Here is a 23557-nt window from a genome sequence, read left to right on the forward strand (position 1 = left end):
TCTGTATCTACAGTAGCTATGGACTGCCTGATATGGAAATACTTCTGTAGATCGGTGTGTGACAGAGAGGAACAGAAGCAAGCAGGACAAAGGAAAGGGGCTTCAAGAAAAAGCTAAGGGGATCCTGTTCATACCTAGAGGCTGGATCTACTCCAAGGTTTGGCAGAGTCTCTACGGTAGGACAGCCCCTGCAAGCATTTGCTATAGATCTAGGGATAAGTCTGAGAAGTAGAGAGGACAGACAAGAGAATGAAGATTTCCTACTCAATTCCCAGTCTGTATGTTCATTTCTTGAGACATAATCTCACACTGAAGCCCAAGCTGGCCAGGAATTCACTGTACAGCCCAGGCTGGTCTCAGTCCAGCAGAAATACAGCTGCCTCAGTCTCCTGAGTGCTATGATGTTAGACATGAACCATCACATCTAGCTTCAGGGCTTTTGAATATTTTCTTATTAATCAAAAAAAGAGACAATTTGCTGACAATAAGATTCAGCACTTTTGTGAACTGTTTTGAGTTTAGAAAAGAGGAGGGTTGGAGAGATGACTCAGTGGTTAAGAGCACTGACTGCTCTCCCGAAGGTCCTGAGTTCAAATCCCAGAAGCCACATGGTGGCTCACAACCATCCGTAATGAAGTCTGACACCCTCTTCTGGTGTGTCTGAAGACAGCTATGGTGTACTTATATATAACAGTAAATCTTAAGAGTTTAGAAAAGAGTTTTAAAAACTACCATTTTAAGGGCTAGACAGATGGCTCAGTGCTAAGAGTGCTAGTTCACAACTACCTATAACCAGTATGATATAAGTGATTCTCACACTACCAAGTTTGGCGCTAGTGCAAAGTACAACTGTGGCTGCCACTGAAACACAGCTTAATCACTGCTAATTTCTCAAGTCCAGCTAACCAGCATCAATTGTCCCAGTATAGCAAAGGTTTCACTTCCATGGTGCCAGTCTCTTGTTAATTGCTGCTGAGTCCCCAGACCCAGACACCACAGAGTCTTCACACACAGCTGATCCAATCGTGTCTTTGCTTCACAAGTCAGGCATCCACCATCTGCACTGTTCTCAACATTCTTATCTTCCAAGTTCTATGGAACAGACCACTGAGATCACAGTACTCAATGGTGTTCTAGTCCAAGGTTCCAAAGTCCTTCCACAGGACTCTCCAAAACACATGGTCAGGCCTCCCACAGCAATACCCCATTCATAGCACCAACTTCTGTCTTAGGGTTGCTATTGCTGTGAACTCTCTGGAACAACTGCTCACCGTAAGTACCTACTACCTCCAAGAAGCCCCATCTTGTCTCCACTATGCCGCACAGTACCATAAAATCATAAATCCCTCAGTGGGTTGACCCTCTGATTATTTCAGAGCCCTCACAATCTAATCATCTCTCAATTATTGTATCTGCCAGGTGGGGACAGCACCTGCAGCATGTGAGCCTTCTGGGAGAGTCTGAACCACCAAGCTGTAAGAGATGTGTTCTCACCTGGCTCTCCCCACTTTGAGTCCAGTCTTTTGTCAACCCCAGCCACTCCAAAGTGGTCCCAGTGAAGAACCAGAAACTTTTGTTCAAACTCTCAGTGCCCTCACCTGGGTTTCCTGCTGTTCACTTCAAGCCACTTGTCTAAGAAACTGGGGGGAGGGGCCAGTTTCCTTGTGGTCCAGAGGAGAGAAGAAAGAAAGCCTAAATCTAGGCTTTAGGATCTGAGCCGCCTGCTGAGAACTCAAGCTCCTGGACAACCCTGTTTGGGTCACCTGAAACAACCCACTTGCCAATTCTTTGGCATCTCCTGACAGTACTGGCCACCTCCCCAGACCTCTCAACTCATCTCATTGTCTGGTTCCTCCTCTGTTTCTATTCTCTCTCCTTATCAAGGTAAGGCACCCTCTGCAGATCTCCTGGGCTGTGCTGGTAGACCTGCCTTCAGCGCTGTAAGACATATTAGCAATTACCCTGTCACTGATTGTGATCTCAGAAGCTTCTGACCTTGGAATGGGCCTATGGGCTCTGCTGGCCCAGAACCATGGGATTATAGTTCCCTTGGTGCCTGGTCATGGCCAGGATCAACCCTAGTGGAGTCACTTAAGAGTGTGTACCCTATGTAGCTCTGCTGGTTGCTTACTCCAGGAGCACCTTGGGCCTGGGTCTCCCTCTGACTGAGGCTTCTGAGTGTGACAGCAGGATCCAACCATGGGGTTACAGCAGCTTTCCCACTTCCTGGGCAGGAGCAATTCTGGGGCTTTGTAAACCAAGTCCTCATCATTGTCACAATGGAGATTTAGTCTAGGTCACCTGGTAGGCTCCAGCAACCTGCGTGGCCCAGAAGGAAGAGCCCCAGGCCAGTTAGTGAAGTTAGTTACTGCTGCAAGATGGCAGCAGAGATGACTGGAATGGGTGTCCTGAGTCACAAGATTCCCTGGACAGTTGCAATCAGCCAGCTGACAGGGCCATCACGAAAACAGAAGGCAGACAGCCAGAAGGGCTCTGCCACATCCTTGTCACTCCAGACTGTGCTGTTCTGGAAGCCCAGTATCCCTAACCATTTTGTCAGGTGGATGCGAACAAAGCAGTTTAACTTCTGGAGCTCTTTTTTCTCTTCCCATGAAAAATGGGCTGATAACAATGTCCTCCATCAGCAGAGAGAGTTAAACAAGCTCAGCAGATGCCACTTCCTGCTCTTGCCTCTGCTCGCAGCCTCCTCTTTTCTAGGCACAGCTGCGAGGGACACAGCCTAACTCTCTCTGTGATGGACTCGAAAGAACACAAGAAGCCCTGCCGCCGCCACCGACATAAGAAAAACAAAATCAAGACCCAGGAGAGATTGATCAAGAAGTTCCCTTACAGGTACCGGTGCCTAGACACTTAGGGCTGAGCCCTGTTGCAAGCCTCATATTGCTCCAAGGTCCCAAGAACACCGAGTGTTCTTAAGAGCTGGGGCTAGGAGGAGTGACTCTAGTCCATGGGGCACCTGAGGAACCCTGTGCTGTCGCCAACAATCTTCACCTACTGTCCCCGTCCATGTGAAAAGCTACATTTCTTGTAATGCACTGAGTATAGGGCCAGAGAGACTTAGGTGTGAACCCCTGTAGGCGACTGGCAGTTGTAGGCACTTAACCACTCAAGGCCCCTTCTAGGTTACCTCGTTTGACGGAGCCTAGCCCAGTATCCCCACAATCTTGGAAGGCCAAGAGCAACTCACTGAAGGACAAGCTGCCCTTGCAGAAGAATCTGGTGCCAACACGGTCCATCCCCATCCCAGGGTAAGTCTCTGTACTTGGCTGCCTTTGTGGCCATACACAGACCAATGTGTCTTGTCGACATCACCCACCCTGAGGGGAACCTCAGACACCTTCAGACAGGTCTTCTCATAGTCATCAGATATGTGACTACAGTGTTCCATCCTAAACAGAGGCACAGGGAAAGAGAGATTCCACCCGGCTACAGTATACCTGCCGCACAGGCATGGTGGACAAGCTGCTCCAACCTGAGGGACTTTCAGGGCCAGGTGACAAAGGGTGCCCTGGCACTCCAGCCCCACCTCAATGCCTCAGCCCATCTCTCAGAACCCACAGTTATTGTTCAGTCCCTGTGCATCAGCTCTGGCCAGTCACCAGTATGCATATTTACTCCACCCCACACACACCCAAAGAGACAACATGAATGAAAGCACACACACACACACACACACACACACACACCCTAGCCCCTGGTCTCTGGCCAATTCCCTTATCTGGGAATTCAGAGTAAGAATTATCTTACATCTAAACCAAACCTCCTAACTGAACCCATGTGGGATTTGTTGCTGAGGCTATGATCAGAGAGCTGCTAAATCTCTGGACCTCTGTCTCCATTTGGACAAATGCTGCAAAATGGAAGAAGCTCAGATCCAGGATAGGATGTAGAAGTCCAGTCTAGCCATGTTAGAGTGAGAGAGGGTATTGGAGCTAACCTCCGTCCCCCGCCCCCATTCTCTCAACCATGTCTGGGCCAAGACCTAGTAGGCTGTGGCCAAGATCCCAGGCCAAAGGGTAAAGATACTGTGATCTACTATGGGCAGAAAGTACAGAAACCTAAGAAGTCCACAAGTGACAAATGTTTTAGGGAGCACCTGATGCTATAGTTCACAGTGAGACCAATCTAAGAGAACCACCCCCTAGGCAGCAGTGAGGCCCAACATGTGGGAAATTGGTTCTTCCCCAAGCTGGAGTAACAGCCAGGACTCAGGAGCTAGGAAAGGAATATGGGGTCTGGACAGCCTGCCATAATAGAACAGATGAACAGGTGGCCAATGGGAGAAGCCCCAGCCCCGTGAGGTCCTCTAGCTCTCAATCTTTGCCTGCTTTTTGCTGGAAGTCCAACCAAGAAGGTCAACTGTGGAGTCCAGGGCACAGAGAAAGGAGAAGGAGCAAGGGAAAAGGGGAACAGGGACCTTGAAGGAGAAGCCCAAATATAAGGGACTTCACTTGCAGGTGTCATAGGGGGAAGAGAGGCAGGACCCACCGAGTCAGTGTGTGAAGGGAGTCTCCGGTAAGAGGAGGCAGTCTCAGGTGCGAGAGGCCAGTCTCAGATTGAGGATAATTTCTGGTGGAAAACTAGGGAGTAGCCTCAAGTAGGTGGTAACCACAGAAGAAAAATTAGCATGACTTATCTGCCCCAGTCAACCACATAACTCACCTAGTGGATGAGCAGAACTAGGATATACCTTAAGCTCCACCCATGGAGGCCCAAGAATAGGGATCTGCTGTGCCCAGCTTGGATTTCTAGGGCTGGAAGAGCAGGTGGCAAGCAAAGTGTGTGAAGCCACTTCCTGGGCCTCCATGGCAGCCATTGGCATACAGGACTGGGACAGGCCTGGCTGGAGACAGATCTGTCATGAGCCTTCACAGTATGACCCTGTCTGCTTGGCTGGTTGCAACCTGCAGGGTTCCCTGGGTCAGGTGTGGTTCTACGTGTCTTCTCTAGGCTCGGCGCTCCGGAAGTCACGTGGCCACTCAGCCTCTACTCACCATCCCCACATCATCCTCCACTGTGTCACCTCTGGGAACTGAAATTACTGCAGCTCCGTTTCCCCACACAAGACCTTCCCAAGCCGCCTCCTCTGCAGGCTGCTGCTGCTGCTGACCAGCCCCCGACCAGTGCGACTTCAGAGCCATCTGAGAGCTTTCCCTAGAACAGCTGCTTTCCAAGGCTCCTTTCTTAGCCTCATTCTCTCTGCTCCAGACAGCTGCCTCAGAGACCTTTGTAAAGGGAGCAGCCTTGGAGACCACCAAAAACCAGGAGTGGTCCAAATGCAAAGACCATACAGCACCAATAAACTTTGCAGGTTCAAATCCCATTTCTGCTTGCATTGGTCAATATGCTCCTAATTTCTCAACTTTAAAATGAGTATAATGTTTAATCATGAAGCCTTAAAGATTTAAAAGAGCAAATGAAGTTTCTAGAGCTTTATCCAAATGCATACACTGAGGGGTGGCAGCACAGCACCTGGAGATACTTGGATGTAACAGGTCTGAGAGTGTGGCATTGTAGCTGGGTGTCCATTTCATCAGATGGGCTCTACGGGGGGCTGTGTGGAAGGCCAGAGGGAGGGCCAGAATATGCCCAGCGGAGAGGGTGGGTGATCACTGATGTGACCACAGGCCCCTTACTCCAGTTTGGGCAGAGCTATGGTCTCGGGTTGCTGGGCAAAACCCCAAGCCCTGGGTTCTCCATGTCCCTCCAGTGGAGCGAGGGGTAAGCTGGGGCAGAGGATTCTGCCAGCCAAGAGCAGCAGTGGTAGCTCTTTCCCAGTCAGCAGAAGCAAGGGTCCTGTACACAGTCCCATGGCTGCTCACAGACAGGTACCCTGAGGGCCTCAGGTAGGTTCCTAGAAGGGAGATCTCTCTCTCTCTCTCTCTCTCTCTCTCTCTCTCTCTCTCTCTCTCCTCTCTCTCTCTCTCCCCCATCCCTTGTCTCCTCCCCACTTTTGCTCCCTGAAGTTCTTAGCTGCTCTCCAGAACTCGAGCTGCCCTCTTGCTGCCACCATCACCACCACCCATGCGCTGCTGTAGAGGTGACCTAGGTTCCATGGTCACTTTGCTCTGATCTGCCACCTTGCATTCTTGTGCCACTTAGCAGCAGAGGAAACAGGTTCAGAGACACAGTGAGATGCCCAAGATCTGGCAGGTAAATGGCTCAATGAGGCAGTGAAACTCCCCAAAGTGAAAATGTAACAAAACATAGTTTATTTTTTAAAAGACAGCAAACTGAAAAAGCGGCCACCATATTGCATCCCGGCCTCTGCTGACACTGGGGAAGATCCAGCCTCTTGCAAGGCTGAGATCAAAGGTAGATCAGCCAGGTAGACATGGAGTGGTACTGCTCACCAGCCTGTGGCTACTGGGGTGGCAGGCAGCTCATGTTAACTCCTAAGCAGTAACTGCTGACAAGGGTGGCCATACCTCTTGCCCTGAAGCTGGCCAGGGCACAGCTTCTCTCTGGCCATGTCTGCCCTTGCCAGCCTAAGAGAAGACACAGAGCTGGACCTCGGGCCACACAAACTATGGCATTCTGTCTTATAGCACCAGGCCATGGACAGGTTCTGCACAGTGCAGACCAAAAAATGGCCTCTCACAACCAAACCAGAAAACCACAAACCTGGAGTCCTAAGAAGAAACACGCATCAAACTAACAGCAGAAATGGCCAGACAAGTGTATGGTCACCTAAAGCAAGCTGTGCCCTACCCAGTTGGGGCGAGTGTGGCCAGTGGCCAGGATTTTGGTCAGGCCCACCGGATAAGGTATGACAGTGGTTCTCCAATCCACACTACCAGATTAGTTCCAGACCTCTTGGTGGCCTTCTGGTCACAGCAGCCACAGGCTCTATTGTACCCAACACCCTTATTGTAGCCGCAGGTAGGAGGGGGCAGAGTAGTTGAAGAGCAAAAAGTCCATCTTATAGAGGTCAAAAAGGCGACGCTGGTAGAAGGGGCTGATGTCCTGGAAAAGGCGCCGGGCTTGGTCACGTGTGAGGTCCTTCTTTGGTCTCAGCGGCGGGGCAGGGAAGCGTAGGCCAGGCTCGCCCACTAGGTCCAGGACAAAGGCGGCATCATCCGCCAGCGTCTCGAACTTGCCCACCACGTCATAGCGCACTAGGCACGGATGGCACAGCGCGTACGCGCGCTCCCAGTGTTCATTGAAGGGCTCGTGACGGCGCGTGCGCGGGTCGAGCAGGTAGGCCAGGAACTCGGCGAAGCGCACGTCGTGGCCGCGGGCCAGCGCGTCGGGCTGCGCGTGTGGTCGTAGGCGACGCACGATGCGTGTGCCGTAGCGCCGCTGGAAGGCCGCGCTGTGTGGCCGCGCCAACTTGTTGCGGTAGGCTGAGGCCAGGCGCTCGAAGGGCTCCCTCACGAAGAGAAACGTCAGATAGTCGCGCAGCCGCCGGTTGACCTCAGCCGGCGCAAAGTCGGCCAGCGAGGGCAGCAGGCCAGGCGCATGCGCCTCGTGCGCAGGGATGGCGCCCGGGTCCCCACGGCCGCCTCGCAGCGCCAGCAGCACGCGCTTCCAGTTGGTGCAGGCCACCTTTGGCACGTAGCAGTACAGCAGCCGGTGCGCATCGTCCACCAGCACGTGCCGCAGGTCCTCGGGCTGCAGCAGGCGTTGGCGTCGAGTGTGGCGGCTGCAGGCCCGGCGGAGCAGCTCGCGCCGCTGCTGGTGCACCTCGGCCATCGCAGAGCGCGGACCCTGCAGGAGACAAGGGATGATGGTGTTTAGAGTACAGCGGGTTCCAGGCCGTGAGGCAGCACAGATGATATGCACCCAGGGACTCAGGCAGGGGGTTACCCCTGACTGGAAACTGGAAACCCAGAGGTGGCAACAGTCTCTGCGGAGTCTGGAGTCAGAATCTGCCCCAGAATTAGGAAAAATGAAGTCTAACTGCAGGGATGATGTGAGGAACCAGATATGCTGGGTACTCTGGACAGTGGGATTGCAGACAATGAGTTGTTACAGGACAGGGTGAGCTGGATAGAGAAGGGACACACGGCACATAACCGCAGGCACACATAGACCATGTCCTCCACCATGAGTTTAATTTATGCTGCCTCACTGTGTCTTCCCTGCCTCACCCACTCTAACAAGGACAACAAAAAGGCTGTGCCTTGGCTGTCATTGGGGCATAGCCATCCCTTGGCAACAGCTGTTCAGCTACTTGTATGATACTGGGCTTTTATGTGTGTGGTGGTTAAATAAATGTATTGATTCTGTATTAATAAATAGGCAGGTTTCTTTGGAATTTTCTTTATTTGCCCCCAGCAAAGTTTCTTATTTTATGTGTATGGCTGTTTTGTCTACATGGGTATTTGTGTGTCATTCAGTACCCAAAGACGCCAGGAGAGGGCGCTGGATCCTCTGGAACTGGAATTGCAAATGGGAATGAGCCACGGTATGGGTGCTGGGACTTGAACCTGGGTTCTCTACAAGTGCTCTTAATGCCAAGCCATCTCTGCAGCCCTCCACCAGGCCATTGTAATCTTAGTGCTTGGTCAGGAAGCTTGCTTTTACCTAGCCCATCTTTCCTCTGTGAGAAAATAAATACATAAATACATAAATAAATAAATTAATTAATTAAATAAAATAAAAACAGCCACCCGCATTTATCTAGCACTTCCTGCATGCCACTGCATGCCAAACACAGTATAGCTCTATGAATTAAGTCTTATTAAGAGGACCATAGACATGATCCACTTAGCCTGCCTGGGCCATGTTAAGAACCAGGCTGTGCTTACAAACCATCCATTCAATTTTTTTTTTTTTTTTTTTTTTTTTTTTTGGCTTTTTCGAGACAGGGTTTCTCTGTGTAGCCCTGGCTGTCCTGGAACTCACTCTGTAGACCAGGCTGGCCTCGAACTCAGAAATCTGCCTGCCTCTGCCTCCCAAAGTGCTGGGATAACAGGTGTGCGCCGCCACCACCACCCGGCTCAAATTTATTCTTCTTCAAATAGGTTCCTCATCTCTAAGATTAGCCCCTGCCGCCATTCCACCTGCATGGATATGAGCCAGAGGAGGAGTGACCACCTAGGGTGCAGGGCACTGGTAAAGTCTACTAGTTACTCAAAGTATTAATGATAATTGTACCACCATTCTGCTGTTCATTTTTCTGAAGATAACCAAAGACATTGGGGAGTGAGTCATTTGGGTCCCTAATTAGCAGCTGCCAGACTTTCCTTGTCTCTGCTGAGTGAAAAGATAGCAGCCGAACAGCCAGACTCCCCTTCTGCCAGCACAGGCCATCTTGGACAGTCTACAGACACCTTGAGAAAACAGTACAAAGATCCCAGCTGTTTCCCCTGGCTCCGGGAGTGCACAGCTTCAACCAGAGGTAGGGGAACTGGGTTTTTTTTTTTTTCAGCCTTTTGTTATTCTGGGCTAAACAAGATCTAGAAAACCCAGCAGCCATTTCTCCCTGGGTCTCAGGGAAAGCAAGTGTCTATTCTCATCTGTCCCTGTGTCCCAGTCCTTAATTGTTCCAAATCCAAGCTTCTATGCCTGTGGCATGCTAAAGAAACAAATGGCTGTTTGGTACGAATGCCCCTTCCTGGTTTGTGTGAGCAGAAGGCTGGCTGCCTCTCTGTAAGGCCCTCTGCATTGTTCCTGCTGTTGCAGCATTGGGCCGTGGAGTCCTTCTCTGGAGGGCCTTCTCTGGCCTCCTTGCTGTGGGCTGAGGTGGCAGCAGGCAGAAGGCAGGAGTGGTAGCTCGGGGAGGGGGAGGGCAACTGCTGCCCCTGAGCTGAAGCAAGGACAAGGTCACCAGCAGCCTGGCAGCTAAACATGGGAGAACAGTAAGGCAGGAAGAGGTCAAAGAAAGACCAGAGAGAGGGTGAAGAGCTGGGGTTGGAGAAGAAGAGAAAGAAGGTTTAGAGCGCCAGAGACGGGGCAAGTGTGTGTCCTCCTTGACGGAAAGTTCTAGAAGGCTGCCAGGTCTTTAGGGCCCATTGTCTCATTGTGATGTTAGCTCATGTGAAAGGTTAAGGAATCCCGACTCTGCACCAACATAGGAGCAGCAGTAGCACTGAAAGCCCCATGATTCGGTATGTAGTATATATACTATAGTATATAGCTGTATACTCAATATAGCCTATAGTCTATATACTCAGTGTATAACCTGAGTAGGGGCTATAACTGTGGGATAGGCCTTACTGCTGCTCCTTCCTGCCTATAGCTCACAGCTGCCAAACAACTAAAAACATATGCACATAGAAACTTGTACATGAATGTTCATTATTCCTATTAGAAAAATATGGAAATAGCCTAAAAGTCCATCACCTGACAAATCGATAAATAGTATATGGTATATCCATAACAATATTATTCAGCCATTACATGGAATGAAAGTGTGGTAAATACTACAACACAGATAGACCTTGAAAGCATTATGCTGAGGGAAGGAAGCCAGGCCTAAAAGACCAACCATTGTATAATTCCCTTCCCCCTTTTTTCCTGGCACAGAGTAACCCTGACTGTCCTGGAACTTGCAATGTAGACCAAGCTGGTCTTGAACTTACAGAGATCCTCCTACCTCTGCCTCCCAAGTGCTGGGCCTAATGGCATGATCGTATGACTCCTTTTGTATGGAATGGTCAGAACAGATAATGTACAAACAGGAAGTGGATTAGTCAAGGGCTAGAAGAGAAGGAAGAGGAATGACCACTAATACAGGCATAGTCTGTCTTGGGATAATGCAAGTGAACTTGAATTAGCCAGCGGTGAGGCCACACTCATTGTTGAGTTATTTCAGAATATTTTCAGCTCAGAGGCCACAGCAGAGGCAGAAATGGTGGAGCCCCAGCCACAGCAAGAAATCACGGACACTAGTGGAATGGGAGCATGTGAATGTGTGTCCACATGTGCACATGTGTTTCTGAAGCCTTTAAAAGTATTCTGCAGAAGTCGAGGATTCATTAAGTAGCTTGGCCTTTGCGTTTTATGTGGGAGGGAAGAAAACAGCATCTCAGAAAGAATGGGTGGAGGGGCACCTTTTCCCTTGAGAGGTGACAGAGCCCAGAGCCCACAGGCTGGGACAGGCTTTAGAGCTGGAGGGAGGTGGTGACGTCATGAGGGGTCCTATGTCAGCCACCCTGTATGAGCTAATTCAAAGGAGGGTTAAGCAGAGAGATGAACAAGCAGAGACACACAACCTGAATTCCAAAAAGTGACATCTTCGAAGAGTTCAAATGTCCATGCCTAGAACTTGCCTGGAAGCCCACACAAGGACCAGGACCTGGATGAGACTTGTGCTTCAATGAACTTGCAGCCCTGGCCATAGCGTCTGTGGGCTGAGGGGTGGCCAGGCTGGCCTCAACCTCCTGAGAGCCCAGCGCACCCTGGTGGAGGAATGCTAGCCACTCCTTACCTCACCTCCCTCTTCATCACTGACCCGCAGTGTTGGGAGCCATGCCTAGCCTCAGAAGAACCAGCCATGCATCCTCATACTGTCACAAAATGCGTGAATGTAGGGTGAGGCCTGTCTCTGAGCAGAGATACGGAGAAGACGGCTACTAGGAAAGGCTACTACTTAGGATACAAAGCAAGAAGGCATGGTGTGGGGGAGGGGAAAGGGGAGACCTGAACCTTCATCCACCCACCTGCCCTGGGATCCTCTTCAGTTAGGATGGAAGTCGTCTTGCAGTAGTGAGGCTGCATATCTGTAGCAGAAGTAACACTCAGAGGATAACAGGGGGCAGTATGCCACTGCTGTCCCAAGAGCTGCTGGCCTTTTATCAACACCAGTGCTGTTCTAAGACAGGCAACAGTCTCAGCAGATAACAAAGCACAGGCTGGGGAGAAGTGAGTTGCCTGAGGTCCTGGCATTTTGTGGCGAGGTTGGCTCTTAAACTTAGAGCCCCTGGGACTCCACGGCTGGCGCCACATCCTGCACTACAGCCCTTGTTCCTCCCACTGAACTTCCCAGCTTCCCAGCTGACTCGGGGTTTTATGAGCTCCATGATTTCTGCAGGGTCCTCAGCCCCTTGATTCAGCTTCCCATCTGTGATCACAGTAGCCTAATCTCATGGTCCGCATGAGTAGGTGAGTGCACGACATAGGATCAGCCCTGCCCCTTGACACTTCTATTGCTGCCACTTCTTCAATGGCAATGTATGTGACCGCTAAGGATTGGACTGTAATCGGAGCTAATGGAATCTGGGACCCCCTGAGAGTCTGTCCTCTCTGCCCTGATCAGTGTGCAGCCAGGAGTAAGCCAGACAGCCTCTTTGGAACCAGACTTCCTTATCTGCAACCCTGGGTGTGACTAGGTTCAGCAAACACCCCTATTCAGCCCCACCATTCCCCACACAGCAGTCCAAGGGAATCTTCTGACCCTGCTGCTCCTACTTAAAATTCTCCATGGCTCCCCACTGCACTTGCCACAATCTGGGCCCCGTGGCATGCTGCCTACTTTCCAGGCTCACCACAGACAACCTCTCTGCCTTCTTTGCTACCAGGCTATTGACCTGTCTGTACCCTGTGGTGTTTCCTTCTTCTCTTCAAATCACACTACAAGCCCCTTTCTCAGGGCGCAGCCTCTCCCCATTTCTACCAGAATCCCCTTGGAGACTTCCTTGTAATCCCCACTGCTCCCTCAGAGCACAACTTAGTTTCATATAAGTGTAAGTACTGGTCAGGCTATTCCCTACCAGGCTGTGCTGCTCTGTGAAGGTAGAACCCCAGTCCAGCTATTTGCCATTAAATCTAGCACAGATGGATGGCTTACATACAGTAAGTGCTCAATAAATGCAAAGTGTATGTTCCTTTGGCTGTGGGCCAGGGTGTGATCACCTAGTGGTAGTCAGTGGGTCCTACTTATATGTCATTAGGCTTCTTTCTTTTCTTTTCCTTCCTTTCTTTCTTTCTTTCTTTCTGGTGGCATTCAGAAGAAGTTGCTGCCAGTTTTGAATACAGACATTTTCCTGGGCTGGGGTGACATTGTGTGTAGATCCCTTTCTGTGCGAGGAGATGATAGTGAGTAAATCCAGCTGATGCACACCACCACTAGGGGAGCTGGTACCTCTGTGGCGTGCTGTGCAGCCAAGTGGCTGAGCATCAAGGCTCCCAGAGATTAGGAGTGTTTTGACTTATTGAAGCATGCCGGGTTCTTTGGGAGCCAACCCCATCCATCCTGAGCCAAAGCGTGCTTGTACTCTGTGTGTGTGACGGCATGTCTATGTGACGTCCCAGGAGGGCCATTTGCTCCATCTACTTGGAGATGGGGCGGGGCTTCCTCTGAACAGCCACATACTAAAATTTGGGAACTTAATGACCTTCAACTTAAAACTCCCGGAACAGGCATAGGTTAATGACCATTTGCTTGTTGGTGCCCTGGGACAAGCATGGCTTAATGACCATCTGTTCACTGGCCCCCTGGGACAGGCATGATGATGTGTTTCTTCCCTGTATCATAGCATACAGGACAATCACAGGCCTCAGCTGTGGTGGAAGAGATGATAAGTGGGAAAACTGGACTTCCAGGCTAGACAGGAATCCCTGACGACCATACTGGAAAAAGCAAGTATTCAGGAGACTGTGGCTTCCTATCCAGGATGTAAGAGGCATTCCAGCCACTTACCTGGTCCAGATCACGCAACAGCTGTAGGGGACTCTTCCTCACTCCTCCGAACCAGCCGGAGCCCAGAGCTTTGTGTTCAAATGCTGAAAAACATAAGGAGAGAGAGATCACCACTGGCTCTGGACAAGGTGTAGTTTGACACACCTGGGACGTATTTAACCCACTTAATGTGACTCAGTTTCTCTCCAGTGTCTTCTTTCCCTCCTGGGGATTTCATAGGTGGTTGTCACTGGTTGGGGCAGTGTTCTTGAGGTCATTCTCACCTCATGTGCTACACTCTACCACTGAAGTGTGGCAAGTACAGAGGACAAGAGGAAAGGAGCTACCTTGTAGTGAGCCACCCTTTGTTCTTCTCTGTTACAAGATGGCGCTGGCCACATGCTGCTCCCTGGTAGTAAATCACTGGAACACATGCGCAGTGTGCTGCATTCCTTATCTCACTTACATGCTAATGAAGAACTCACTGAGTTCACCTATGAAAATACAGCTGGTTATCTCCCTGGGCAAATGAGGCTAGCTAGGGCTTATAACGGGAGGCTGGGAGAGAGCCTGGGGCCGCCAATAGAAGAATTAAGTTCAAGTCAAGGTTTCCCTGAATAAAACCATTTTAAGGAAGAAACTCCTTGTGTCGCGTAATCTTTGCTGGCGAAGATGGACGTGACACTACCTGTCCTGTGGGAAGAGCACCCAGCCCCATCTGTTTCTATTCCCTGTCTCAGGCCCTGCTTCCCCACACAGAACTCTAAAGAGCTCACCAGTCTGATGGCTACCCAGGCCCTAGGTCTGGGTTGTGAGCACAGAAAGGGCTGGATAATGCCTCAGCCAGGCTACAGGCTATCAGTGAGTTCACCAGGCTGTATGAGGCACTGTGAAAGGACCTGGCAGCCTGTGAGTCCTGTAGAAGCCTGTGCAGGCCATGACGTGTGGATGGTACTCCTGATAAATGTAGCCTTATCTATTCCTGAAACTGGACAGAGACTCTCTGTGTTTTAGCTTGCATTCTTTAGTGTCCCTAAGCCTACAGGACTGTCTGCACACCCGGGCCATGTGTGTGCACCTAGGATAAGTGGGGTTGCTTGGACCAGGGCTCATGCAGGAAGCTTGTCTTGAGGATGTTCATGGACACAGTCCTTGAACTTCTCCAGACCCTACCTAAAGAAGGGGGCTCTGATCCTGCTGCCTTTTTGGCAGAACAGCACCATCATCAGAGAATGAGCTGCCAGGAGAGGGGGCAGTGTTAACACAGCAACTGGCATCAGGGCTGCAACATGCCAGACTGATGATGTCTCCAACAGCAGGGGAGAATGTGTCCTTGCCATTCTTCAGGTTAGAGGTGCCACTCAGGGCCAGCCTAGAAGGGGTCTTCTTAGAGCTTCAGCAAGAACTGAGGGCCTGTGGTTCCCTCTAGGTCTGTAGGTGGGGTTAGGGAAAGCAGTCTAGAAGGATCACATCACAGCAATCTTACCCCTAGCCCTATGCAGAGGCTCCTGTCCTTCCAGAAGCCACTCCTTGCCCAAGGCCTTCCGTTTCCTGGCCAGACCACAGCTGCCTAAGAGTGGGTTCTATAACAGATGCCAAGGGCCAGTGGGTGGAGGACAGGCACCAGGGGTCCCAGAATAGCTGTGGTCACAGATTACAGGGTTAAGCTACCTCCAACCTACCAATGAAGAATAAAGACACCATGTCTGGCATGTTCAGGCAGGCTATAGAAGGGATGGTGTTTGTGTGTGTGTGTGTGTGTGTGTGTGTGTGTGTGTGTGTGTGTGTGTGTGTGTGTGTGTGTGTTTTGTACATTGATCAGAAAGGATTGTCCTTATAGTCCTTGGGTTCAGCCCACTACGGACCACTGACACTAGCTCCAAATAAGTCCCCAGCACCTCACCCCAGCCTTGCTTGAGCAGCTCCCAGCTGCCAAAACGCACAGAACAGAATGGTGAAGAGACAGCAGGTTTGTATAGCCAGGGAGGAGCCTGGGCAAAACTAAGACTTCCCCTAACCCAGTGGTTCTCAACCTGTAGGGGTCAAACGGCCATTTCACAGGGGTTGCCTAAGACCATCTGTGTATCAGATATTTACATTATAATTGATAACAGTTACAAAATTACAGTTATGTAGTAATGAATATACTATTATGGTTGGAGATCACCACAACATAAGGAACTATATTAAAGGGTCACAGCACTAGGAAGGGTGAGAACCACTGGTTATGGCCTAACCCCAAGCAGCTGAGCAGCAGCAGAGAAGCTAAAAACTACCCCACCTTAGAGAGGGGAGAGAGAAGGGGAAGGAACAGAGGAAGGACTGAAGTGCCAATAAAAGGAGACAGATGGGGACAGCCTTGGAGTGCGTGCACCTGAGAGAGCATAGTGTGGAGGCAGAGAGCCTGGAAGCAGCTGTACTTTGGAAGGAGACCAGAGCAGGCCTGTGGGGTGGGAAGCAGGCCCGAGACAAGCAGGAATATGCTGACTGTGCAGGAAGGCTGCTTCCCTCGGCTCAAGACATCAATGTGAGGAGCACCAGAACTTTTGGTACCCAGCCGCTAAGTAGACTCAGTGCCCATGCAGATGAAAGAAAATCCTGGAGAAGGTTCCATGGGCCACAGCAGAGGGCTTTGCCCAGGTTCCTGTAGCAGCACACAGTGGGACTGCTGGTGTCTGGGGCAGTGACACTGGACACTGGAACTGTGCTGTGTGACACTGACCTGTGTTCTGTTGGGTGGACACTCACCTCCCCAGTTGCTAGATGGGGCAACTGACAGTCAAGAAGTCAAACCACTCAAGGCTGACTGGTTCCAAAGAAAGGGTACATCTCAGGTTCCAGTGTCTGCACTATGAAAGCAGGCTTCTGCTTTCAGGCCCTGCTCCTCCTGCACATCTACAAGGTCCCCAAGCCCTTACTAAGGAGGAAGTGCTTGCTGTGGTGGGGAAGGGCAGGACACACAAGGTCACAGAGGGTGAATTACAGCAGACCATATGCCTGCAGGAACCTCTGATCTGAAACACCCCCAGAAAACTCCAAGGAAGCTGACCTCAGTCCTCAATCCTCAGTCCCAAGCCTGCACTTCCAGCAGGAAGCCCCATGCCCCAGGCAGGGGAGGACAGGTTGCTTTGGGGGATGGGGTGTGGGTGGGTGAGTCCAGCCCAGGGCACATTGCAACAGCCACATCCTGGTTAATAAGTTCTCACTGCCCCATTGCGAGACAAACCGACAGAAACACCAGCAGGGTCTAGGTCAGAGACTCAGGTCTGCTGGCCCCACTCAGAACCCCCAAAAGGGTTTTTGGGGAGCTTTGCCATTCAGTGTCCTGGACATTCTTTCCTGTGGTTACCCTGAAGGGAGAGTAGGACTTATTGGGCAAGCTTTCACAGAAAGAAAGGCCAATCTACCTCTTTCCAGTTATCTTTAAACTGTTCACTGACTTTGACAAGTCAGCTACCATGAGAGAATCCCTATCTGACCAGCCATCACCAGATCCACACTACACCAGCCCAGCACTGCGCATCACCCACAGGCCTCCTACTCCGCCCATGCACATCTGTCCACGTGGGTTCGGGCCCCTCTCAGTACTGCTCTCTGTCCTGATTTGCTTAAAGTTGCTGTGATAAAGTACCATGACCAAAGGCAGAGTGGGGAGGAAAGTGTTTATTCCATCAAGGGACACACTCCCTCTACGGGGGAAGTCACTCAAGGCAGGCTCCTGAAGTAAGGAACTAAAGCAGAGGCCACTGAGGGGCACTGCTTAACAGCTTGCTCCCTGCGGTTTGCCCAGCGTCCTTTTTTATGCAACCAGGCCACCTGCCCACGAGAGGCACTGCCCACAGTGTCCCAGGCTCTCCAAGAGCAGTCATTAATCATGAAAATGTCCTTCCAGACTTGCCAACAGGCCAATCTGATGGAGACACGTTCTCAACTGAGGTGTTCGCTTCCCAGATGACCTCTAGCTTGTGTCAAGTTGATAACAAGTAACCAGTCCACTTGGTCTCCCATCTAATCAACTTCTGTGCTGCTTTCAAAGTCTGCCCCAAATAGCTTTGCTTTGTAAAGTAGAAAAAAAAAAACTTCATTCCAGGCAAGGATGACAACGGATCAGAGGAGTACAAACAGACCCTAGAGGCAGCAGTGGAGCTGCCACAGAGACCCTGTGGGGAGGCTGGTGTGCAGGGCAGCTGTCCCATCCCCCCAGTGTGCCCCCTCCCTTGACTCTGAGCTCTAGGACTCAAATCCTGACCTAAATATTCTTAGCTTAAGAAAGTGGTTTCTTTTCCCCATATGACATGTGCCTCCCTGTTCCTACTTGAGCTGACTGACCTGCCAGAGTCCATTTCTTCAAGAACTCCGGGTGTCCTGAGCTCTGGACTCCAGCTGGACCTGATGGGTCTCTCAAGACATCTATCGCAGTGGCCACACCCCCTCCTTTGGCTAACCATTCTGGCATTTAGGCCAAGGGCTTCTGAGACTCCTCTGCTCTTCCACTTGACAGATCAAATCACCCCACCCCCATCCTTCAGGGCGTGTCTAAGAGCAGATGGCATGGAGACCTGTGGTTTTAGTGTCAAGATGTAACTCTGTGAAGTAGGACATATGTAAGTTCTCCAGCTCCCATACAGAGACTGTGTGGCAGCAGGCTCAGCAAACAGAGCTATGCAGTTCTGTGCAGCAGGGAAGCCCAGGCCAAGGGATCCAGGGAGCCCCAGGGGCAAGGGTCACATGGTGGTGACAGAGGTGTCTAGGGTAGCTGTCCCACTCTACCATCTGACACTGGGCTGAGCCAGTGCTGCTAGCAGATCCTGAGCAGGGGGACTAGGATGGGTTCCCCACTATAAAAAGACCAATGAGATCCCTGGGGCAGCTGGAACCCAGACATAACCTGTAACCCCTCAGTGTTCCATTTGCCCAGCAGATGGTGACAGTGACACCTCATTGCCTGAAGCAGGAAGGGACAGGGCCTGTCTTCATCTTTCAGCTGAGATATGACATTGGGATTCTCCTGGGCCTTGAGTTCTCCTTGACTCATAGATCTTTCCCATGATCCCCTTCTGACTGAAAATTGACTCCAAAAACAGGAGCATGTTCCCTTGAAGCCTGGCACAGTGGGATCATGCCCCTGCAGCAGGACCAAACCTTTCCCCTGTCTCCCAGCCAGTGTGTACCATAGACACACCTTTCTCCCCCAAGGTGAGTGGAGAGCTAGCTCTAGATGAACTTGGGCTCTTGCTGGCCCTAGACTGTGTGAAAAGCTGGAAACCTACTACAGAGGAGTGTGAGCCCCCTTCCTAATGCTGAGACCCCTTAATACAGTTCCTCAAGCTGTGGAGACCCCAGCCATAAACATATTGTCACTGCTACTTCATAACGGCAATTTGGCTGCTGTTATGATTCATAATGTGAATGTCTGTGTTTTCTGATGGTCTTGGGCGACCCCTGTGAAAGGGGTCATTCGGTTCCCAAATGGGTCACTCTCGAGTTGAGAGCTTTGGCTATGGAGACTGGGAGGTAAGGGGCGGAAGCTGAGGCAGCTCAAGAGACCCGTCTCAGACCGGGGGTGGAAGTGGGGGGTTGGGGGGGTAGGGATGAGGCTAGGCCCAGTGGGGACGTCCCAGGGCAGACAGCACAAGGCTAGCCTGCACGTGACAGCTGCGAATGTCAGCCCTACCTGAGCAAAGCTGGTAAGCATGCACCCCACTCCGCCCCCCACATTCACACCCCACTCCCCTCTAGGTTCCCTAGGTGAGGAGGGGACCAAGGAACTGTGGTTGCTTTTCTTCTCAAACCTGTCTGGAGGAGGTGGCAGGAGAGATGTGTCCCAAAAGGCATGAAGACATCCTCACAGCCACCCAGACACACCCCAGAGCCCAGATTATCCCCTCATACCCCACAACAGTGTCTGGGCCCTGAGGGACCTAAACCACTGTCACCCAAGACTAGGTAAACATTTGTCTACAATGAATGACAGGGTGGACAGAGACTGTGGCATCAGCAGGCACTGAGATCACACCCAGACCGTGCCAAGGGACACGTCAGACATGAGAAAGCACCTATACAGGAGTAGCCATTCACCTACGGGGAAGAAGGCTCCCTCCCAGGGGCTTCCAGGGGCGCCCTGGCACGGCCACTTCCATCTGATCACGGAGACCTCGTTAATTGGCAGGGTGAGTAGACACAGGCTGGGCGACTACTCCTGAGTTCTGTTCACTAGCTTCCATCCCAGGGGTCCCTAAGGATGAAACCAATGTGGTGAAAGAGCTGGAAGCCAAACACTGTCTGCTGTAACATTGAAGCTCACTCTCCTAAAAGCCCTGTAAGCATGGAGTCAGCCCCTCTTCCATAGATGTTAAGGCCCTGGGAGGGGACAGATAGTAGGTAAAGCTTGATGAGTGACCTCCGATCTACAAGCCTGGCCGCTGAGGTCCTCCACGGATAGGTGCTATTCTAAAAACAGTTTTCCCTTGTCCTGAGACACTCCCAGCTAATGCCCCTGTCCACCCTTGGGTAAGAACCTGTCTGGAAGTGAGCAGATGCCCTCCAACACAGACTAAGGATGGACAAATCATCACAAATGTAGCCATTGCCCAGGTACCTCCAAGCCACTCTGCACCTGACCTCTGCCCTCAGCTTTGTCTGTGAAGTGAGTTATCTGCCAGAGGATCAGAGGAGGCCTAGGCTCATTCAGAGTGAAACTGACCATATGCCCGGTGGAAACTGGTACTAGCAGGTCGTGGGCCCTGTACCCCTAGTACAGAGCTGTGCAGTTCTTCTGTGGACGTACGGACTCAACAGGATCTCCGATTAAGACAGGCATCCCGGCCAGAGCACAAACTGACTTCTCAAGGCGCAGAGAGTGGAGCAAAAGTAACATGGACAGCATCCCTAGACTGACCAAAAGTTCCCAACCAGCAGCACAACCGGAGTCAGACAATGGCCATCTCCCAGAGACAAGGAACAAGTTCCCTGCGGGAATGAAAGGCGCCTGTCTTCCACTGAAGATGTCCCAACCCAAAACAACAAGCAGGTGCCAGGTGGTCACAGAAGGCCCTCTAGCTGAGGAAGCAACACAGAGCCCCCCAGCCCGCGCACTCACCGGAACGCAGGGCACGCGGCGCGGCACACAGGAGCAGGAGCGCAGCACCCAGACTCGCCACCACCGGCAAGGGCCGCCGGCAACAGGAGCGCCTTCCCATGCTGTGCCGGGCGCGTGGCAGGCGACAGTCATCCGGTGCGGTCTCCTACTGCGCGGCAGAGGTCCAGGACACGCCCAGTTCTGCCCTTAGTTTAGAGCCCGCCCAGAAGCAACGTCCAGTGCTGCCGACTAGAGAGAGACGCCCCAGACTGAATTAATGGCTAAAGCTGTAACCCCAGGCTAGTGAAAAGCAGCGTCTATCCCTGTTACTAGTCATTAAGCCGGGATTCTCTACTCTATGCAGAGGGCAATTGGTTGCAGAGAAATACTCAGGCGCAGGCGCCCCCGCCCAAGTTCTCTACTGGCAGAGCTAGAGGCTGCAGCTGAGGTCCTGGAGCCAAAGCTTTGTTGGTCAGAAACTCGGACTCCAGGTTCTGGACACTCATGCCCTAAGCTTTAACGCCTAGCACAGGGCAGCTACCGTAAGACTAGGCATGACAGCGCTGGTCCCCAAGCTTTAGGACTCTTGACCCTCAGTACTAGCAAATGTCACAGCTTTGAGGTCCCAAGATGCTGGGACCCTCTGCTAGTAAGGCTCAGTAGCTTCTCCTCTCAGCCTGCTTCCCCAGCCTTAACCCTTGGCAAATTCTTGTCTCGTCTGTATTTCCCCTGGCCTTGCCTATGAAGCTTCTGTTCCCCACAGCAGCCCCTCAGTTCCCTCTCTGGGAAAGACCACTTTGGAAAAACTCTCCACATGGACCACAGGAGTGATTGCAAGCTGGTTCTGAAGGGAAGTGTGGGTACCAATCAGGGCACCGCCCCTCCTGAAAATTAAGGACTGGTTTTGCATCAGTCATAGCACAGGGTACCAGGGAAAAGACTCCCCCTCAGTGAGTAAATAAAATTAAAAATAAAAAGAAGAGAAAGACATCCAGCAAGCACTGAAGACTGCAGACTTCATCTGACTCAGGGTCTCACTGCCCTGACGCTAGCCTCGTAGGGAACCCAAACAAGCAGTTGGCCCTGTGTGCACAGGAAGGGCGTGACTGATCCAGCATTTAGCGTTGAGTGTGTGGGATGAGGTGCTGCTCCCAACACTAGCGTCTTACCTGCCATCTGTGCTCCATTCCCCTGTACAGCAGTCGTAACATTAAACCTCACTGTGTTGTGGAGGCTAAACGAGAAGCAGAGATATTTGAACAGCCTCAGGTGCGGCAAGTGCTGTGTAAGGACTTGATATTAGTATTCAATAATCCTAATTGGTTCCTCTTATAGCGATGATCTATTTATCAATTAATGAAGACTATGAAACAAATAACACTTATACATTTAGCTTCAAATAGCAACAATGGTTCTACCTCCTTTTGGGGTGAACCCAGTTCACACTAAAACCTCCTCCTTCTCAGGATGCTTCATCCTCCAGGAGCGTCTGCTTCCTTTCAGCCCAGCCCAGAACCCACGGATGCTGGATCACACAAAATACCCATCTGCCCCAAATCTCACCCAAACTCTTAAACCAGAACTTAGTCTAGTCTTCCAATCTTCAGGATGTTTTGGCCTTCTAGGCTGCCACCTGGTGACCAAAACTGAGAATAGCTCAGCCCACTATTGTCCTTAGACATGGGCATCCCTGGAGGCCACCAGATAGATGGATTGGAACCCAAGTGCAGAAGCCTACCTCCAAGCACAGGTCCCTGGTAGTTCCCTGGAAAAGCTTTTTTCTGCCTGCTGCAAAGGCCCTGAGGTGCGTGTCAGTTATAGCTAAGTAGCAAAATGCCTTGAACTTTGGAAACATCCAAAAACCACTTCAATGCTATGGATCAAGATCTGGGGAAGGCTCCTGATGGCATGTTTTCCCCAGAGATCCCATGCTGCTGCAGTCGTGGTAACAAGATGGCCATCATCTTACAAGGAGGCCTGCCAGGCAGCACAGAAAATGGGTCATGATCATATGGGTCATGATCCTATGGGATATATGTCACTGTTCTTTCTCAGGAGCCTGGAATCTTGGGGCTATTCCCACCGAACATGACTGTGCAGCCTGTCTCTGACCTGATCACATTTCTCTTAGTTCCCTGGAGCCACTGAGGCTGTCCAGGTTCCAGTGCCGGGTGAATCCTAGCCTCACAGAAAGACGTGCCTGACACCTTGTGGATCTGATTTATGTCTGTCTCTTCATGTTAAAGGAGCAGTAAGCAGGGCAAGGAATGAAAAGGTGGCCTGGCCTAGCTGCCTTGAGAGGCGTGCATCATAGGATTTTCAGGTTAGAAGCCATGGCTCCTGGGGCACAATGCGCCTTCCAGTTCCTGAGAAACAGATGCACTCCCTCAAGCAGTGAAGTGTTGAGGCCTCTGTGTTTCTCTGTATGTTCCCTCAGAAGTCAAGGAAGCATGGACACCTGGCAGGACAATTGGTGTTAGGTAGTAATATTGTGTACCCTGTATAGCTTGCAAATGTCATTGTATCCTAGCAACTTTAACCATATTGATCCTGGCAATTGTCATTATGTTCTGTTTTTAATAAAGGTTTTAAATTTTTATTGATTGCTCTCCATAAAATTGCCACAGCTTAAGTTTTGCTGTGGACCACCCCCCACCAACCAACTTGCTTTAATTCCTCATGGTGTATCAGATGACCTTGACCTGGTAAGTAAATGCAGGCACTTACAAAGGAGGCTCTGTGGTGAGTGCCAGAGGATGATGGGTAAAGTGAGAGACGGAGTATCTCCAAGAGCCTGCAAAGAGCATTTCTAAACACACCAAAAATCTGATGGCTGAGGTATCTGGATGCTGGCTGTGCCTCTCCTCCTCTGTGTTGGTCAGGGAGAGGGG

General features: G+C 51.2%; 2 protein-coding genes across 3 annotated transcripts; one reads left to right on the top strand and one right to left on the bottom strand.

Moving 5' to 3' along the window:
- The first annotated feature begins 2755 nt into the window (after nt 1–2755).
- On the top strand, nt 2756–5179 carry C2H3orf22 (chromosome 2 C3orf22 homolog). The gene is made up of 3 exons (XM_052172883.1): nt 2756–2853; nt 3144–3269; nt 4972–5179. The coding sequence occupies exons 1-3, from the start codon at nt 2756–2758 to the stop codon at nt 5177–5179; spliced, it is 432 nt and encodes a 143-aa protein (XP_052028843.1).
- A 1031-nt stretch (nt 5180–6210) lies between these two features.
- On the bottom strand, nt 6211–20898 carry Chst13 (carbohydrate sulfotransferase 13). 2 transcript variants are annotated; one of them, XM_052172614.1, is made up of 3 exons: nt 20688–20898; nt 13610–13692; nt 6211–7731 (listed from the first exon to the last, which is right to left on the bottom strand). In XM_052172614.1, exons 1-3 carry the CDS (start codon nt 20785–20787, stop codon nt 6889–6891), a joined length of 1026 nt encoding a protein of 341 aa, XP_052028574.1. In that variant the 5' UTR covers nt 20788–20898; the 3' UTR covers nt 6211–6888. The 2 variants fall into 2 exon arrangements, with proteins under 2 accessions (XP_052028574.1, XP_052028575.1); XM_052172615.1 differs by lacking the exon at nt 20688–20898 and adding an exon at nt 11631–11690 and having other exon boundaries at nt 13610–13689.
- Nucleotides 20899–23557: the final 2659 nt, after the last annotated feature.

Source organism: Apodemus sylvaticus, chromosome 2 (assembly GCF_947179515.1).
Source record: "Apodemus sylvaticus chromosome 2, mApoSyl1.1, whole genome shotgun sequence".
In the NCBI taxonomy this organism is placed as follows: domain Eukaryota; kingdom Metazoa; phylum Chordata; class Mammalia; order Rodentia; family Muridae; genus Apodemus; species Apodemus sylvaticus.

Excerpts from the sequence above, each read along its gene's own strand:
- C2H3orf22 (XM_052172883.1), top strand. The coding sequence starts at position 2,756 with ATGGACTCGAAAGAACACAAGAAGCCCTGCCGCCGCCACCGACATAAG. Across the intron at positions 2,854-3,143 it reads ATCAAGAAGTTCCCTTACAG|GTTACCTCGTTTGACGGAGC; the intron begins GTACCGGTGCCT and ends GGCCCCTTCTAG. Across the intron at positions 3,270-4,971 it reads CGGTCCATCCCCATCCCAGG|GCTCGGCGCTCCGGAAGTCA; the intron begins GTAAGTCTCTGT and ends TGTCTTCTCTAG.
- Chst13 (XM_052172614.1), bottom strand. The coding sequence starts at position 20,787 with ATGGGAAGGCGCTCCTGTTGCCGGCGGCCCTTGCCGGTGGTGGCGAGT. Across the intron at positions 13,693-20,687 it reads GCCGCGTGCCCTGCGTTCCG|CATTTGAACACAAAGCTCTG; the intron begins GTGAGTGCGCGG and ends TATGTTTTTCAG. Across the intron at positions 7,732-13,609 it reads TGTTGCGTGATCTGGACCAG|GGTCCGCGCTCTGCGATGGC; the intron begins GTAAGTGGCTGG and ends TGTCTCCTGCAG.